Raw genomic sequence first — 18,104 nt, 5'->3', positions numbered from 1 at the left:
CGCTGTGGGTGGAGGGGGCGGTGGTCTCAGGCTGCGACGAGCAGGGCCGGTCACATCTCGGGGCAGCCTCAGCCACAGTCCCCGGAGGAGTTCTACGGGACCGTCTCACGTTTCTCCCTCAGGAACCTGCCGTGGGTCAGGCCTGCCCTTTCACCCAGCCCCAAGCCCAGCGCTCTTATTGTTTTAAAAAGAATTTCCTGGCCTTGAGTCTAAAATTAAACTGCCCTTTGAGAGTTTCCTATTTTGTCTGTTCCCGCCTCTCCTGTGGCGGCACCACCCTCCCCTCCCTCCTCCTTGAGAGTAGGCTGAGGAAAGCTAAATGGACGCGAAGGAGTATTTCTGTCTGCGTCCTTCCCTCTGCCTCTCAAGGGAGCAGGACACATGTGCCCTGCCGAAGCAGGTCTGCCCCAGCGTCCTGAAGGCCAGGCGCCGTCCGCCCAGAACACCCCCCTTGGCTTCTTGTGGAGAGAGCTTCTCCATGACCCGCTGGACAGTGAGTGAAAGAAGACACTGGTTTGTCTGGCATCTTCTGAGGAGGAGGAGGAGGCCCAGACCTGATTAAAAGCTGCAGGGTTCAGCAGCACCCCCCCCCCTTTGGAAAGGCACCTGCACGCAGTGATGCAATGGGCTGAGAGGGTCTAAGCTGAGGATTCGTCTCTTGGTCACACAGCCTTTCCTGAGTATCTACTGTGCCAAAGCCCCTAGAGCTATTCCGGAGGTAGGCACTTCCTCCGCCTCCCTGTTCTCTACTGAAAAATGGGGGACGTGGGGTCAAAGCAGTGTTTGAGCATGGCTTTAAGAAAGAACAAGGACAACGCTATGAAGGCTTTCGGAAATTTAGGGGGGACATCGTATGCCGTGAATCCAAACTATGACTACGAGCAACGTTTGGCTCTACAGGCTTCTCTACTCATGGGGGCGGTTGGTCACAGGTCAGGAGAAAGGATGCGGACAGGGTGGCAGAAGGCGAGAACGGAGTCGGAAAGGAGGCCGGAGATCAGTGGGGCTAGCCTCCTTAGGAAACAAAAGCTAGAGGTTAAGTGACAGGCTGGAGGTTACACAGCTCCTTAGGAGCAGAGCGGGACTTGAATCCAGGCTTCCTGGTTCCCAGTCTTCAGTCTGCCTACTAGAGCGCATGAGCATCTGTGACACGCCTAGAAAAACACAGTTATCTCCGCAGAAGCAGACATCCAGGGCTCACTTAGCTTCGCTTCTGGGCGTAAAATGTCTTTTGTTGTTGTTTTAATTTATTTTTGTAAACAGCAGCATCTAGAAATAGTTCTTGGGTCTCATATGCTCGTGGCCTCATACTAAGGCTAACGCCTAGGAGTCAAAAGTCGATCCAAGAAAAGACAGGTTTGCTTCCACAGAGATTGTGTGCTGAGCCCACATACAGAAGAGAAAGGAGGGAATTAGTAGGCAAACACTAGGACATTCAAGGTTGCTTGGCTAACGACAGAAATGGACTTGAAGAATGGATCACACATACTCTTCTTTTTTTTTTTAATTTTTTTAATGTTTATTATTTTTGAGAGAGACAGAGACAGAGACAGAGACCAAGCGGGGAGGGGTGGGGCAGAGAGTCAGAGACACACAGAATCCGAAGCAGGCTCCAGGCTCTGAGCTGTCAGCACAGAGCCCGACGCGGGGCTCGAACTCACAGACCGCGAGATCATGACCTGAGCCGCAGTCGGCCGCCCAACCGACTGAGCCACCCAGGCGCCCCTCACATACCCTTCTAAACATGAGAACTCCATATGTTTGTGATTTTGTGTTGTAAAAGTATTCCCCTATTCCCTCTTTTCCAATTTTGGGGGGCAGGGAGAAGGCAGACAACAGACAAAAGCTGTGAGGTCTGGCAGGGTTGGGTGGGGAAGGGTGAGGAGGCGGCGGTTGTGAAGAAAAAGCAGCAGGGAGATGTGGGCGGGGGAAGACAGAGGCTTCAGACTCTGAAACTTTGAGAGGTGGAGCTCAAGAGAGGTCATAAAGTACATGAGACCTTGACCGGAGGGCTAATGGAGGTGGTCAGCTGCTGTGCTGGCCATTAGAGCTGGTTCACCACCGTCAGAGTAGAGCAGGGAGAGCGTGTGTCCATCGTCCTGGTAGTTTCTGCGTTTCCTGGTTTTTGTTTTATCTGTTCGCATTATCATAAAGGTGAAGCATGTAGGCTTGGCTATGTCCTCTGACAGCCCCTGAGAGGCCAGGGAGGAGTGCTGTTCCCCAGGCAGCTCGTCACCTTGTGTGTGGTAGAGCAGGGCAAAATGTGTGCTTTCCCTGAGACGCCTGGGGGAGGGGCCCCAATCCTTCCAAGGCTGTGTGGCTGCCATCTTTCTCTTGGTGGCCACTGGCCAACCGCCCTTGGTCCTGAAGCTCTGCCCTTGGCTTCCACCACTCTGTACACTTTCTTGATTTTCTTCCTCTGTCTTCAACAGGCCCTTCTTTGCTGTTTTTTCCCCTTTCATGTCTTGTAAAACTATAGGCAATTTTACAGACCCATTTTTGATCTCTTTTCTGTTTTGTCTGAACAGCCATTTTTCTTGACTCTGTCCTCTCACTGGACGTTCCACGCCTCCAGAGCTAACTGTGCCTTTTCTTGTCCTCTCCTATCCTGCGTTCACCTTTGGGACCCCCCGCCCCACCAAGCTGTTCTGTCATCATTCCATCTAAACACAGCTAAAGGTGAAATTCTCTTCCTCTCTCCTTACTTATGTACTTAAACTCACCTTTTGCATTATTATATTATAAAAGCAAGCATTCTGAGCCTCATCTGGGATTTCCCCTTTTTCTTCATCTCCTGATAGTTAGAAAATCATGTTGATTCTCCCTTTGAAACATACTTACGTTTCTTGTTTCCTCTTCGCCTCTGCCCTCGCAACCCTGATCTAACTCTGCCCTTGTACCTGGACCCCTGCTCAGCACAAGAAATAGCGGGACACCAGTGATGCACTCAGGTGGGGGACAAAACGTAAGGGGTGCCCCAGTGCTCAGTCATCAAGCTAAATGAGATCCTAATGCAATATTTTCTTTTGTTTACAATCTTTTTTGAGGCTGATTTATTTTGAGAAACAGAGAGAGCGAGTGATGGAGGGGCAGAGAGAGAGGGAGAGAGAGAATCCCACGCAGGCTCTGCACTGTCAGCACAGAGCCCGATGCGGGGCCCGAACTCACAAACAGTGAGATCATGGCCTGAGCAGAAACCGAGAGCTGGATGCTTAACCCACTGAGCCCCCCACGTGCGCCTTAATGCAATATTTTCAAAAATCAAAATTAATGCAAAAATTAGTATAAAAAATAAAAACTTTAAACAGAGTTAGGATTAGTAGTGCTGCTTTTTTTCTTTCGGCCTGAGTCTCCAGGAGGGTTCCGTGAGGTACTCTCGTGCCTGTGTCAGCTTCTTCACCTTCTCCTGCCCAACCCATCCTACCTGGCACAGTCAAATGAGTCTTCTAGAACATATTGATGCACATGTCACTACCTCTAATGCAACCTCCGAAGCCTTTCTCCTGGAGCCAGATTCCTGTCTGGTATTTATGGCCCTCAACAATGAGATCTTACCCTGTCCCACCAGCTTTACTTTTCACTAATAACCCTCCATGGCAAACGTCCACGTTGTTCAAGAGCACACTCTTCCCACATGCTTATCACCGCCGAACAACACGGTCTTTATCTCTCTAGATCACCTCTCTGAATCTTTCTTATTTCTTCCTTAAACAGATTATATGTTCCTCTTCACCTTAAGGTAGTGTGATCGTCTTTTTTTTTGCTCTCTAGGCCCTCCACCAAGTGTTCTAGGCTAAATCTTACTCAACCTTTCAGTTACCTTAATTTGCTTCCTCCAGGAAGTATTACCTGCTGCCACTCCCCTCCCCCTGCACATTGGTACTTAACCCTGTCATATCTCCTTGCTGTAATTTCCTGTTTACTTGTCTGTGTGCTCATGAGGGTGAAGTTCATTTCTTGTTCATACTGTGCTCTTAGCATCTAACATAAAACTTGGCATAGACCAGGTGCATGGCATAAATTTGTTCCATAAATGCATGTTGTCATAATTTGTCAAGTACCTAGCCCAGGACAACAGTTACCCTTCTTCAGAAATCTGTACAAGAGCCAATAAGCTTCATGTTGGGCAGGTAGAAGCAAAGACAGTCTGAAACCAAATAGAACTGGGTGTGAATTCTATATTTATTATTTTATTAGCTGTGCGGCCTTTGGACATTTACTTATTCTCTAAATGCCTCAGTTTGTTCTTCTGTAAAATGGGGATACAAATACTCATCTTGCGTGATTGTGGTAAGGATTCAACGTGACCATTTCTGCACTATGTTTAGCACACCAACTGGCATAGGGCAGGTGTGTGATGTGCGTTAGTTCCTTTCGATAATTGCCTGTGGGATGAATAAGCAAGGACCCGTCAGATGGTTTTCTTCAAACTGTGACGGGGGCTGCAAATGGCGCCTTCATCGCATGAGTTCAACCTCCAGTTGCAGCCAGGAAAGGAAGGTGTCAGCGAAGAGACTCAAACTCATTTTGGGTGGCGCTTTTTTAAGGCAATGAGGTGGGGGCTGGGCAGCCCAGATTTCTGACCTGTTAATAACCTGCTTCTTTCTCCTCAACTAAGACAGTTTCATAATGAATTGGAACTAGCTATGTGGTTCTTTTGAGTAAAAACGTCATTTTCGTACTCTGTGAAATAGGTATGAAGTCAGTTTGTGAAATGTCTAATAAACAAGCAGGTGTGTAGATAACGAGACTCATGGTGCTTCCAGGAGCATCTGTTAGTAAAGATGTTTGTGGTTCACGGTAGGCTTGGTGCGTTATGTCCTCCTAATTCTTAAAAATAAGGTCCTCTGGTTCCACTGAGGGCAGCTCAAGAGGAAATAACGTCTTAAAAATAGATTTCCATTTATAAAATAATGGATGAACTATCCCTGACAACAAAGAGCCTGGTTTCGGGCAGGAGGGATTCCTAAAAAACAAGAAACAAAAAACAAAAGCCAACCGCATAAATTCAGTCTGATGCTGTGCATGGTTGTTAATCAGAGGCTGGGAGTTGACTCACCACACCGCTACATTGTTGTCATTGCCCGGGTCTGGAACCTCATTGCTTTATCCCTAACCCACTAAGTACTCCTTCTGCCTTCCATCTCTCTCCTGCACTTTGCATCTAGATCATTTTCCTTCAGCACTTCTTGGCACTGTATATCTTGCCATCAGTGGCCTTTCCTTAGCAGAGAAAATCTAAACTTTTAAACCTGAAAAATGTGTCTCTATCCTATTTGCTATTGCATCAAAAAGAATGAAATATTTAGGAATAGATTTAACCAAAGAGGTGAAACACCTGTACTCTGAAAACTGTAAGGCATTGATGGAAGTCTTTGAAGATGACAAAAACAAATGAAAAGACATACTATGCTCATGGATTGGGAGAATTAATATTGTTAAAATGTCCATATTACCCAAAGCAATCTACAGATTCAATGTAATCCCTATAAAAATACCAATAGCATTTTTCATATAACTATAACAAATCCTCCTAAAGTTTGTGTGAAACAACAAAAGACCTTGAATAGGCAAAGCGATACTGAGAAAGAACAAAGCTGGAGGTATCATAATCCCAGATTTCGAGATACACTACAAAACTATAGTAATCAAAACCATATGGTACTGGCACAGTACTGAAAAATAGACATATAGATGAATGGAATGAGATAGAGAAACCAGAAATAAACCCACACTTACATGGTCGATTAATCTACAGCAAAAGAGGAAAAAATATCCAATGGGGGAAAGATAGTCTCTTCCACAAATGGTGCTGGGGAAACTGGACAGTGACATGCAAAACAATGAAACTGGACATTCTTACACCACACACAAAAATAAACTCAAAATGTATTAAAAACCCAAATGTGAGACACAAAACCATTAAATTCCTAGAAGAAAACATAAGCAATAATTTCTTTGACATAGCCTTTAGCAACATTTTCTAGATGTGTTTCCTCAGGCAAGGGAAACAAAAGCAATGATAAATTTTGGGGTCTACACTAAAATGAAAAGCTTTTGCACAGTGAAGGAAACCATCAACAAAACAAAAAGACAACCCACCCAACGGGAAAAGATATTTGCAAATGGTACATCCGATAAGGGCTTTATATACTAAATAATAAAGAACTTATACAACTCAACACCAAAAAAACAAAGTGCAAATAATCCAGATTCTTCTGGGAAGAAGACATGAACAGACACTTGTTTAGAGAAGACATACAAATGGCCAACAGACACATAAAAGGATGCTCAATATCACTAATCTTCAGGGAAATGCAAATCAAAACCACAATGAGATATCACCTCACACCTAAAACACAAGCGACCACAAGCATGGGCAGGGATGTGGAGAAAAAGGAATTCTCATGCACTTTGGCAGGAATGCAAACTGTGTTACACAATCACTGGGTAAGACAGTATGGAGTTTCATCCAAAAAAATTAAAAATAGAATTACCAAAGGATTCAATGATTCCGCTACTGGGTATTTATTTACTTAAAGAAAATAAAAACCATAATTTGAAAAGATACATGCACCCCTATGTTTATAGAATATATGTTTATGTTATTTACAATAGTCAAGATATGGAAGCAACACCGAGTGTTCATGGACAGATGAATGGACAAAGAAGATATGAGACACACACACACACACACACACACACACACAGGAATATTGCTTAGCCATAAAAAAAAGAATGAAATCTTGTCTTTTGTGACAACGCAGATAGACCTAGAGGGTATTATGCTGAGTGAAATAAGTCAGACAGAGAAAGACGAATACCATATGATTTCACTGACATGTGGAATCTAAAAAGAAAAAAAAAAAACCAAATGAACAAACAGAAACAGTCTCGTAAATACAGAAAACAAGCTGATGGTTGCAAGAGGGGAGGAGGTTTGTGGGATGGACCAATGAAGTGAAGGGGATTAAGAATACAAACTACCAGTTATAAAATAAATATGTCCCGTGGAGATAAAAAGTACAGCATAGGGAATATATTCAGTAACGCTGTAATACCATTGTACGGTGACAGATGGAGGCTATATTTACCATGGTGAGCACAGTGTAATGTACAGAATTGTCTTGTCACTATGGTCTACACCTGAAACTAATATAACATTGTATGTCAACTCTACTTGAGTAATGAATGTAAAAAAAGAAATAAGTGATATCAAATGCAGAAACAAAATGTTATCCTTAGGTTTCTACTTACCTTCACAGGGCTTATAACAGACTACCCACTACGTATCTATACAGATTCTCTCTGTACTATTGACTGCTGTCTTAGAAGGGTCTTGCAAGAACGGTTTAGGCAAACCATACACACACTGTCCCAAAAGAAAACAGGGCTAGACAACTTATATTTCTCCTTTATATAATTTAGAATCAAAATTTCCTCACTCAAGACCCTATTCCTACAGCTCTGGTACTTGATGTTGAATTTTGAGAAAGACTCTGGGGAAATATCAAAAGATGGGGACAGATATTAACAACACACAGGGAGTCCAGGGAATATGTTTCAAATGGATTCAGCTGCAAAGGATTATTGAAGACTTACCTATTCTTGGGGATTCAAAGTCAGTTGCCTCAAGAGCTCACAATATGAAAATACAATGTCCCCAAAGTGGTTTGAACCGGAATTCAGGAAACGTTTTCTGACTGAAGCTTAGGGGAGTGTTCTTGCCAATGATTTCCCTAAATTTCTTGGTCCCAAACCCAAATAGGTAGTAGAACACCATTGCTCCATTTATATTCTAGTGGTTCTCATCAGGGTCTGGGAGCAGAAGCCAAGGACGTTAGCCTTTGCTACTCAGCAACTCAAGGTGACTCTGTTCAGTCCCAAGGGTATCACTACATTCTCAGCACCATTGGCCCAGTTAGAAGTGGAACAGCCCCAAAGTAAACTTCATCCAGCTCTACTTTGAATGATTTTTTGAATATTATGGAGAACGTTGTCCCAATTAACGCACGCAAAATGTCCTTTGGGCCTCAATGGTCATTTTTGTCTGTGCCACTATACTCTCTTCGTTGTCTTTACTGAGCTTAAGTGAATGGACAGTTGAAAAATGGGAAGAGAGTGTAGATAGTGAATGCTGAATCTAAAAGAATAGGGCTGAGTTTTTGTCTGCAGCTCGAGGGGAACGAGGGCATAGGAGATTCTCGAATGAGAGAATCTTACTGGAGGTTAGCAAACTACCCTTCAGGGATGAGAATACCACCTGTGAAGCTACTTTTGTTAATTAGCCCCTTAACATCGATAGATTTAACCACATCAAATTCTAGCAGAGTTTGATTCTCTTAACTGAGATTTTTTTTTTTAATTTTTTTTTTTCAACGTTTATTTATTTTTGGGACAGAGAGAGACAGAGCATGAACGGGGGAGGGGCAGAGAGAGAGGGAGACACACAGAACCGGAAACAGGCTCCAGGCTCTGAGCCATCAGCCCAGAGCCCGACGCGGGGCTCGAACTCACGGACCGCGAGATCGTGACCTGGCTGAAGTCGGACGCTTAACCGACTGCGCCACCCAGGCGCCCCTTAACTGAGATTTTTTTATGGAGGTAGAAGGACCATGAGAGAAGAGAGAAAGAATGAAAAAGAAAAAGGAAAATAAAGGTTGGGCCAGTGGAGATTAGACTCCTCAGGAAATCTTTCTATGAATCTGCTGCTTCTCCTTTTGTGTCTTATTTTTTAATCCTCTTGCTCAATCCCAGGAATGTTAAGGGCCTGTTACATTAAAATAATATCTACCTTATATTAGGATTCACATAGGCTACGACATGGATTATATATATTTAATTTTTAAAATTTATTTATTTTGAGAGAGACAGAGAGCAGGGGAGGGGCAGAGAGAGAATCCCAGGCAGGCTGCATGCCATCAGCATGGATGTGGGGCTGGAACCACACAGATCACGACCTGAGCCAAAACCAAGAGTTGAACACTTAACCAACTGAGGCACACAGATGCCCCAACATGCATTTTATATTTTATTTTGTTTTATATATAATTTTCTTACACATATTTTATTTAATCCTTCCTACATATGAGGTAGATATTATTCCTATCTTATAATGGAGTAGTAAACTGAGATTTAGATATGGGAACAGGCCTCAGCCCTTCACTAGTAAGCGGTACAGCCAAGATTTGAATCCAGGTAGACGCAGCTTCAAAGAATAGGGTTTAAACACCTCCAAGCGTGCCGCCTACACAGCCCATTTGCCTTCTTTAAGGAGTACTGGGTAGAGGCTATATTTTATGGATTTCCTAAAGCTGATGAAAGGACAGCACAAGTCCCCATACGTTGGGAGAAGCTGGAAATTTCAGTCTGGCAATCACTATCATCAAAACTTCTGCACAATTGATTGACTGAAAAATGAGTGATTATTATTACGTAGGCCCACTTTTTGGTTTTCCCTTGGCATTTGTCCCCTACTGGTTCCATGATAATGGAATGTCTTGTAAGAACATCCGTTCGAGGTGTTTTTACAGAGTAAGATCACATAAAAATTCAAAAGCCAGGATTGTGTAAAGACGGCCAAGATTCTGCCTTGCTGTGAATCTTGGGTCTTTATTTGAAAATTAGGAGGGGCATCTGTGTGGCTCAGTGGCTTGAGTGTCTGCCTTTTGGTTTCGGCTCAGGGTCATGATCTCCTGGTTCTTGAGCTCGGGCCCCGCGTTGGGCTCTGTGCTGGCAGCACGGAGCCTGCTTGAGATTCTCTCTCCCTCTCTCTCTGCCCCTCCCTCTCCCTCTCTCAAAATAAATAAATAAACTTAAAAAAAAATAGGAAAGGTCGTTGTCCAATGCTTAAAGAAATGGATGAAAGGCAGTGCATGCACAGTCTGAGTAAGAGACCCTTCTTTCCTGTGTCTGTTTTGGGGGGAGGGGTGATCAAGAGTTGGTTCTATTTTGTTGTCATCTATGGATGATTCCTACTCACATGCGGCTGTTTGATAGGAGGTTATTGTCCCATTCAGGTTAGAGTATAGAGATTTTCCTGTTAATATATTTCCATATTTTTTTCCTGGTCACAGAGGCAGGGACCCATCAACTCCTACGAAGATCCTCGAATGGCCTGTGGTTTCCAGTCCAGTTATCACCCGCAAAGAGCTTACTACCCCTTCTGGGATGAGATGGCCACTCAGGAAGTTCCCACTGGTCTGGAACACTGTGGCTCAGGTAGGAGCATGAACAGAGGCTCGGGGTGTGGATACAGATGAAGGACAGCGAAGTGTGATGAGGGCTGCATTCTCTGTAGCAACAACAGCTGCCGCGGCTTATGTGGGGACAAGATGCTATTGTTCTCCGGTGGAAAGTCCCCGGACTTCTCCATAATTCCGAGTTGCTTTCTTCTCCAACAACAGGAAGATGAAACTCTAGGAATGAGCCCAAGAGGGGTTGCTTCAGGTCTCCATTCTGTAAATAGTGCTTGTCCACTGTGCATTTCCTGAGAGTTACCCGTTGCAGCCTCATTGTTGACAAAGGGCCTAGAAGGTCTGTGGTCCTGAAGGAAGAGCTGGATAAACAGTTGGCCTTCTTACAAAACATCATTTCTTTCATTCGTCTTCTTTCCCGCATTGTCCTCGACCTCTTCGCCTGTGCCCACCTGCGTCTGGCTTCTTTTTGGTCCGCCCCCTCTCTCCCTCCTCTCAGCTCTCCTTTGCAGACCTCCTTCCTCTCCTCCCAGCATTCTCTTCTCTCCCAGGCTTGCTGCTCACGGTGCTGCCCCCTGGTGATCAGGAATCAAACTCCTCCAGAGAGTTCTCCCCCGGGTCTTGTCTCCCAAAGACCCGACCGACAGGCTTTGAGCGTCCTTACCCCCATTCTGTTTTGCCGAAGTCACCGTGTATCTCACAAATTCCATTAGTCTGTGCTTACCTGCTAGCGTTTTTGTTAGTTTCTTTTTACTGCAAAATGTAAACCTTGATTTGGGGATTCTGAAGTGGTGGGTTCTGCTATTCAGTTCAATGGATCATGAGACCAGATTGTGTATCCAAACACCAAAAAGCCAGTTCAAATCTGTATTTTCTTCCCGGATGAATTCTTAGCCTAAGAAATCTCATTACTCTCACAAATGGAAAATATATAATTCCGGGGGCGCCTGGGTGGCTCGGTGGGTGAAGTGTCCAACTCTTGGTTTCAGCTCAGGTCATAATCTCATGGTTTGTGGGTTCAAGACCCATGTTGGGCTCAGGGCTGACAGAGCAGAGCCTGCCTGGGATTCTCTCTTTCTTTCTCTCAGCCTCTCCCCTGCTCACACACTCTCTCTCGAAAGAAACAGATAAACTTAAAAAAATAATAAAATAAAATACGTAATTCTGAGGCTAACATAGGGAGAAAGCCACTGGGGCACTAACTTAAATGCAACTTTTTGTTCAATGTTTCTTTACTCCACATAACAATATGGTATACTACTTTTTATAATAGTGGAGAGAGAACACAAGTGTTAGTTTTGTTGCCCATTCTTCGTCTTTGACCAGAAATACCAAGACACAAAGCAAGATGCTGTAGCATCTTGGTGGGAGTTGGAAGGAAGGCATGTGAGTTGCTTTCCAGTTGCCTGGCTCTTCTCTAGGGCAGAATGAAATCAATCCTTGTGTTCCCTAGTCTCTCAAGTCAATAGCCATTCATATTTGTCATATTCTTCGGGGCACTGCCCTTGGATTTCAGACATCAGACATTATGCTGTCACTTTCTGCTTGGTTCTCCCAAGCATAAATACAAGTGTCTCAGTAACTATCTACCCATTTAAACAGGAGACAGGGAGGATTTTGCACCTGTTCACAGGTTAGACTTAAGGACTTAAAATTCTAAGAGATGAACAAAGTCATCCTTTATGATTCTAAACAAATAGATCTTTTTAAATAATTTTTTTTTGAGAGAGAGAAACAGGGGGAGAGGGAGAGAGAGAATCTTAAGCAGGTGCAGAGCCTGATGCGGGGCTCAATCATGACCTGAGCTGACATCAGAATTGGACGCTCAACCACCTGAGCCACCCAGATGCCCCTAAACAAATAGGTCTCATTTGTATAAGCAGAGGGTCAGAACGGCTGTGCCTCTATTTGTATAATTCTTGAAATTTACCAATGCCGCTGGGCTTAAGTCTTGTGTCTTTGAATGCAATCCAGGTTAAAGTTACCTTGCCTTAACCCTCTCTGCTCTAGATGGTGCTTCTGTTTGCTGCAAGTTACGCCGTATTAATAGCCGAGGTTATTCCACACTAGCCTCAAGATTAGATGTCCCTTCTTCATAGCTAAAAGACATGGTCCTTTTTTTTTTTTTCCCAGCTAAGAACTACATAAATTCCCAAGCAAAGATGGTTTTTCATTCTTTTCCTTGTCAAGGTCCTCAAAGGCAAAAGAGGTTTTTTTTCAGAGCCAATGACACAGTGTCTGTGATGCATGGGAAGACCCTCTCAGGGCGAAGCTGCTTTAAAATGCAAGGATTCATAGCCATATGATATAGTCGTTTTCCCCACTTCGTCCCTTTTATTGTTGCAAGAAGAAGGGAGCTGGGGTCACCCAGACTGGTGGCTTTTTAGTAGGATGGGAAGATGGGTCCTAAAAGGACCTGGGTTGTCAACAACCACAGCTCAGAAAATACTAGAAAGCCTCCATAGGGAGCTGTGCCTTGGTGGCAAATGTGAGGTCCGCAGTTCCCTCTGCCCTAGGCTCCCTCTGATGGAAGTATCTGGCAAGAACCCTGAGCTTTTGCAGCCCCTCCTTTGCCTTTTGAGCTGTCCAGACGAAGTAGTTGCAGCGATTATTTCTGGGCTGTGGTCCAGCCCTCCTCAGTGATGGGTGTCCTTTGGAAGGAGATTTGGGGTTATAGAGAAGGGAAATGAAGATGTGGACCAACCAATGATTTCTCCAGCTGCAGCACATTTCCTTGGAGATGTGTTGAGTAAGAAGAAAGAGAGAAAAAAAATACGCTACATTTTTTTTTCATCTCCTTTTATCCTATTTTTAACTTCAATTTCCTTCCCGTCCTCCGTCTCATGGCCACTCCCCACCCCCGCTCCTGTCTCACGTTTTGTGCTCGCAGAAGGGATGAATGAACTTCTTTTCCAAGGACTCCACATCTGTCAGTGACTGGAATACCCAGCAGGAGGGGCACTCCAGGAACATTAGGCCCTTTGCTAATAATGTGGCTCCTATTCAAGGAGGGGCAGAGGCTGAGGAGGAGGAAGGGGGTGAGGGAGGGAGAGGGAAGAGAGAGAATGAAGCGAAGAGAAGCCGTGAGTGGGAGAGAGCCTGCCAGGTGAGCGGGGAAGGGGGGGTGGGGGGGTGGAGGGGGGGAGAATACTCAGTAACCAAGAGAGTCAAGAATGGGTTGGACAGAAGAATAGACAGTAAAAGAAGCTGCTGAGGAAGACAGTGAAGGGTGGAAATAGACAGGAAATAAAGGTATTGGTAGAGAAGTGGAGGAGGATGGGAAGAGAAAACGAAAGCTGAATGGGAAGGCAGACGAAGGGGAGCCCGGAAAAAGACAAGGCGAGAAGGGGAGGGGAAGATGATATGATATGAAAGAGCACAACAGATGAATCTGAGGACATTAACTATACGGCTAAAAAGGGAAGCCACATTTGCATGCAATTGCCTGTGCAGCTGTACATTTCTTCATGACAATCTTGTAGTCATCATTTTCTTTTATTTCTACCTCCGCCTCCCGTCCGCCTCTTCCCCCTCCTCCCTATCAGCCTGGAGCCATTCGCAAGAGCCAATGGGGACGGCGAGCTGGTGTTCTGCATGAATGAATGGCCCTTTCTGTCTCAGCTCTTCGTCATCCCTCTGTCAGGGAGCCTTGTGAATCAATGGAGCCCCTTACACGAGACACGGCCGAAATGTCTGTTACTGTTTATAGTCTGACTGGAGTGGAGCCCACTGACCCTGCCTCCTCTCTGTTCCCGTCCTCTCTTGTGTCCCCAACATCAGCCCTTCCTCTCAATCATCATAGCCAGAATCACTTTTTCTGTCAGTCTCTGACTTCTTGTCCCTAAGAACTCATTGACATTTCACTGCCATTAACTATTATGACTAGTTCCTAACCGCAGCCCTGTTGAGAAGGGACGGAGTAGATGGCAAACCATTTTGGGATAGGGCCAGTGAGCTCAGAGTGGTGCCAGACACAGCTGGAGCCATGCCGTGCCTGTTTTCCATTGGGAACTAGAAAACTGACATCGGAGACCCAACTGAGCACCCAGGCCACAAGACCACAGTCCATCCCTCTGATTAACACCCGTCCATATTTGATGTCAGTATTATGAATGACAAGAGTGCATATCAGAAAATACGATGCTTATGGAGCACCCTTCCAGAGTGATATCCTATCAAGTTATTTTTCATTTCACGGGTGGATTTGTCTTGAATTAGCCAAACTTATGGATATGATGCTGTAACCGGGGTTCACTTTTCCGAAATAACTGCTTAGGGCCGTCTGTAGCTGTAGAACACAGTATACCCAACTTATACCCTTATGGGAATGAACCTATAGTGTCATTACCACGGTCCTTGATTTCAGAAGTAAGACAACGCTCTTTTTCTTCTTGTAGAATGCACCTTGGCATGCTTTTGGTCATCAAACACGGTAAAAACGTCACCTGCTCACATTTACAGCATACTTTCCACTTCTTAATTCTTCACGAGAGAGGAAGTATATAGAGTATGTTGGTAAAGAATCCAGATTCTGGAGCCAGATTGCTTGGGTTTGCACACCAACTCTTCCTAACCGGGTGAGCTTAGGCAACTTACTTTGTCTCTGTACTTCCGTTTCCTCCTGTACACCAGGGGTTCTCAAAGTGTCAGCATCACCTGGAGGGCCTGTTGAAATGCAGGTTGTTGGGTTCTATCCCCAGGGTTTCTGATTCGGTGAGTCTAGGGTAAGGCTGAAGAATTTGCATTTTTCACAAAGTCTTAGGTGCTGTTGCTGCAGCTGCTGCTGGTGCAGAGACCACACTTTGAAAACCACTAACTTAATCTATGTAAAGCTCAAAGCAGTGCTGTCACTTAGTAAGCACGATATGAATGTTTGCGATCATCACTCCTTGCCCCGAAATGTCCAGAAATGTCTGAGCATCATTGAGTCATAAAGTGACCCCACTGATTGGTTGAACACTTTGGGTGGTCGAGTGCCATCCACTGGAAACAGAGACGCACGGAGAAGGGGAAGACTCACCCCTTGTCTCGAAGCAACGTTGTTCAAGCGTGTATGGGGGGGGGGTACGTTTACACGATAGAAGAAATGGTTCCTGTGTGAAATATTATACTTATTCATAAGATAATGTTTGGCAGCGTGTGCGACTTTGGATCTCACTCTTTAATATTTCCGCGATAAATTCACTAGTAAAATGGTAGAACGAAAGAATGTCTTTCTCAAATAAACTTTGGAAGTTCAAGTGGGAGATGTGCCGGGAGACTGAGTTTCTGGTCTCTCCTGGGGCTTTGTCGGAGGGCCGGGGCGGCTGGGAGAGATCAAACCCGGGCCAGTGTTTGGAAAGGGCTATTGACAACCAGGTGGGAAGTTTCAGCAGGAGAAACATGCCTCCAGTTTGGCTTTTAAGCGTTGAGAACATTGAGAGAATGCCAGGCACACTTGTTGAATGGACATTCACCTTGCTCTGAAATGTTTACTCTCATAGCAGGTTTGGCCTCTCAACCGACTATCTCAGATGGCCCTGCGGTTTTAAGGAACAGTATTTTAAACACTGTCTGTTACACATATCTGGTCTTTCCTCATTCGGGGTGTGTTTTCCTTCTCTGGAGGACCTGTTTCAGTTTCTTGGTTCTTTAAAAGCAGTTCTGATCCTGTGTGTGTATGTGGGTTTCTGGGCTGTTGTGATGTGCATCATTCCTCTGGGGGAAAATTCTGACCTTCTCAGATGCTGACTTGATAGATGCCGCCTTTGGGAAAGAGGAAGGTCTAACCGTGTCTTAGGTTTTGGCCATTCGCAGAAGGCTCTGGCTGGGGCCCAGCTGCCCTGACAAGTCACATCCAGGGGACAGGGCTGAGGGAAGCTTGATGCAAAAGTACCGTCTCCCCACCTGCATCCCATCTCTGAGAGGACCAGAGAGGACTAGAGGTTGCCAGGAGGGAAAGAAGCAGGCCTGCCTTGCCCATGTAGTGCATTAGGAAGAGACTCTATATGCAAAAAAACGACCCTCCACCCTTGCTATATTATTCTGGTCTTCCGGTAATGAGATGTCTACAAATGCCTGACCCTCTTCTCCATAAACGAAGGCTATCGCTCTGGCCATGGACTCAATTTGCTCCTACTCGCCAACGTCACATCGCCTCCTCCTTTCTACTCCCACCTCCTGACCCCTTGGCAGCTTTCGAGCCTGGGCTATCTCATCTTCAGATTACAAGAACTGATCGGAAGAAGTTTGAGTGTAAGCGGAAGGGTGTTGAGTCCAAACAAAGGGTTTAGCGGTGGCATAATGGAAAAAGAGCATCGACGTGCCTGGAATCTTGTGACCTCACCTTTTACAGGTGGGCTACGTGTGCTGATTGCAACCAGAAGCAAGGCAGACCCTGCTTCTTTTCCTCCTTTTAAACGGGGGTAACACTTAAAAGGCCATGACCTATAGCAGGTGGTCAATAAATGTTACCTTCCTTCTTGTGCATTTCAGCATGATTTCAGCATGAGCCAAAGTAACTAGGTGCCCCGCCCTTATCCAATGAATCTTGCCCACTCATCTTGCCCAAGGGCAATTTTCTGACACCCTCCCATTTTATCCTTTATGTGTCTCCTTTCACCAGTGAAGGGAGAAGGGAGCCTGGTAAGGACCAGAAAGAGAAGCTCCACCCCCACCAGGGCCCTGAGACTTCTCTCTCTCTCTCTCTCTCTCTCTCTCTCTCTCTCTCTCATGACTTCAGCAGCCCTGGGCGGTAAGCAGTGGAAAGGTCTTCACAGATGTGAATCATCTCTGTAGGTGCTTGGGGAGGAAGGACCCCCGGAAGAAGAACCCGTTCGCGGAGTTACAATCAGAATACAAGCATTCTGTTGGCTACCCTCTCTGCATTGCTTCTCAAAAATCCTAGGATGTAACAACATTGCACTGAAAATCCCAGGGGGCTGGGGAGGAGGAGGGGGGAAAAAAAAAGTTCTCTGAACTTTTTCAAACCACAAATATTTGGTCCGAGTTGGGAAAAGGTCCCCGGGGCACCGAGTTCTTATTTGATTCAAGCAGTTTGACCCCTCTTCTGGCACTCCTCGAGTGGGGGGTGGAGGGTGGCTGGGGACGGTGGATGCTGCGCCTGGCGTCGGCCCCCGCTTGGCTCAGCCGGCCCCGCTGCACTCTGTGAATGGAAAGCTCCGGCCGGGTGAATGGTGTGGGAGCTGGAGTCCGGCAGGGAGGAGAGGGCCGCGTGGGACCGTGCAGGGGTGGGGGGCTGGATGAGCAGAGACAGCCTGTTTTTCTCAGTGTCTGGCCGCGGAGAGACTCTTACTCTCTCTCTCCAGATGTTCTCTGTGTTTATAGCTGCTGAAGCAGGCGACCCAGCTCCCTCATTAATAAGTTTCTTTCTTGCACTGCGGCCAGGGGTCTGAGCCTGGAGCCCGCAGCTGGAGGAGGCTCGGTGGGGGAGGGCCGCCCGCAGGGGGAGGCGTCTCGCTCCCTCCCCCAGCCTCCGCGTCCCTAACCCCTACCCCGCCTCCCTCCTCTGCAATCCTCCCAAAATACACGAGCACACAAAAAGAAAAACACCAGCAGATTTTTTATTTCAGAGAGTAAACACTTGGGCCATGGGGGTCTGGAGGTTATGGGAAAAGAGGAAACCATCAGGCTAATCAGGCAGGCACACACTTCCCCTGCTGAAATAAAACAGAAATCATTGCTCCGCAGGGCTGGCGGGTTAACCCCCGCGCTGCCAGCGAAGCTGGCGCGGGCGGAGAGAGCCAGGAGGTAGGGTGCTGGAGGACGAGAGAGTTTTTAAATCTAGATCCAGACAGGGAGGAGAGGAGAGGGGAGTGAACTCCCTGGGCCTGAATGCCTTCCATTCAGTCTGTGGTAGCACATCTGCCCATGGCCTGGCTTTGGAAAGAGACGGTTGGAACAGAAGAG

The 18,104-nt window shown here is 45.9% G+C and overlaps 1 protein-coding gene across 2 annotated transcripts in view; it reads left to right on the top strand.

Annotated features, from left to right (window-relative positions):
- ETS1 (ETS proto-oncogene 1, transcription factor) overlaps nt 1–18,104 on the top strand; it is a 131,161-nt gene that overhangs the window by 20,812 nt on the left and 92,245 nt on the right. For both annotated transcript variants that reach the window (XM_030333671.1, XM_030333668.1), the window contains exon 3: nt 10,077–10,221. In XM_030333671.1, coding sequence (XP_030189531.1) covers nt 10,077–10,221 — 145 coding nt within the window. The remainder of the gene's footprint in view (nt 1–10,076; nt 10,222–18,104) is intronic.

This window comes from Lynx canadensis, chromosome D1 (assembly GCF_007474595.2).
Source record: "Lynx canadensis isolate LIC74 chromosome D1, mLynCan4.pri.v2, whole genome shotgun sequence".
Lineage (NCBI taxonomy): Eukaryota > Metazoa > Chordata > Mammalia > Carnivora > Felidae > Lynx > Lynx canadensis.
Note: the sequence above shows the minus strand (reverse complement) of the source record. Positions and strands in the feature narration are given on the sequence as shown.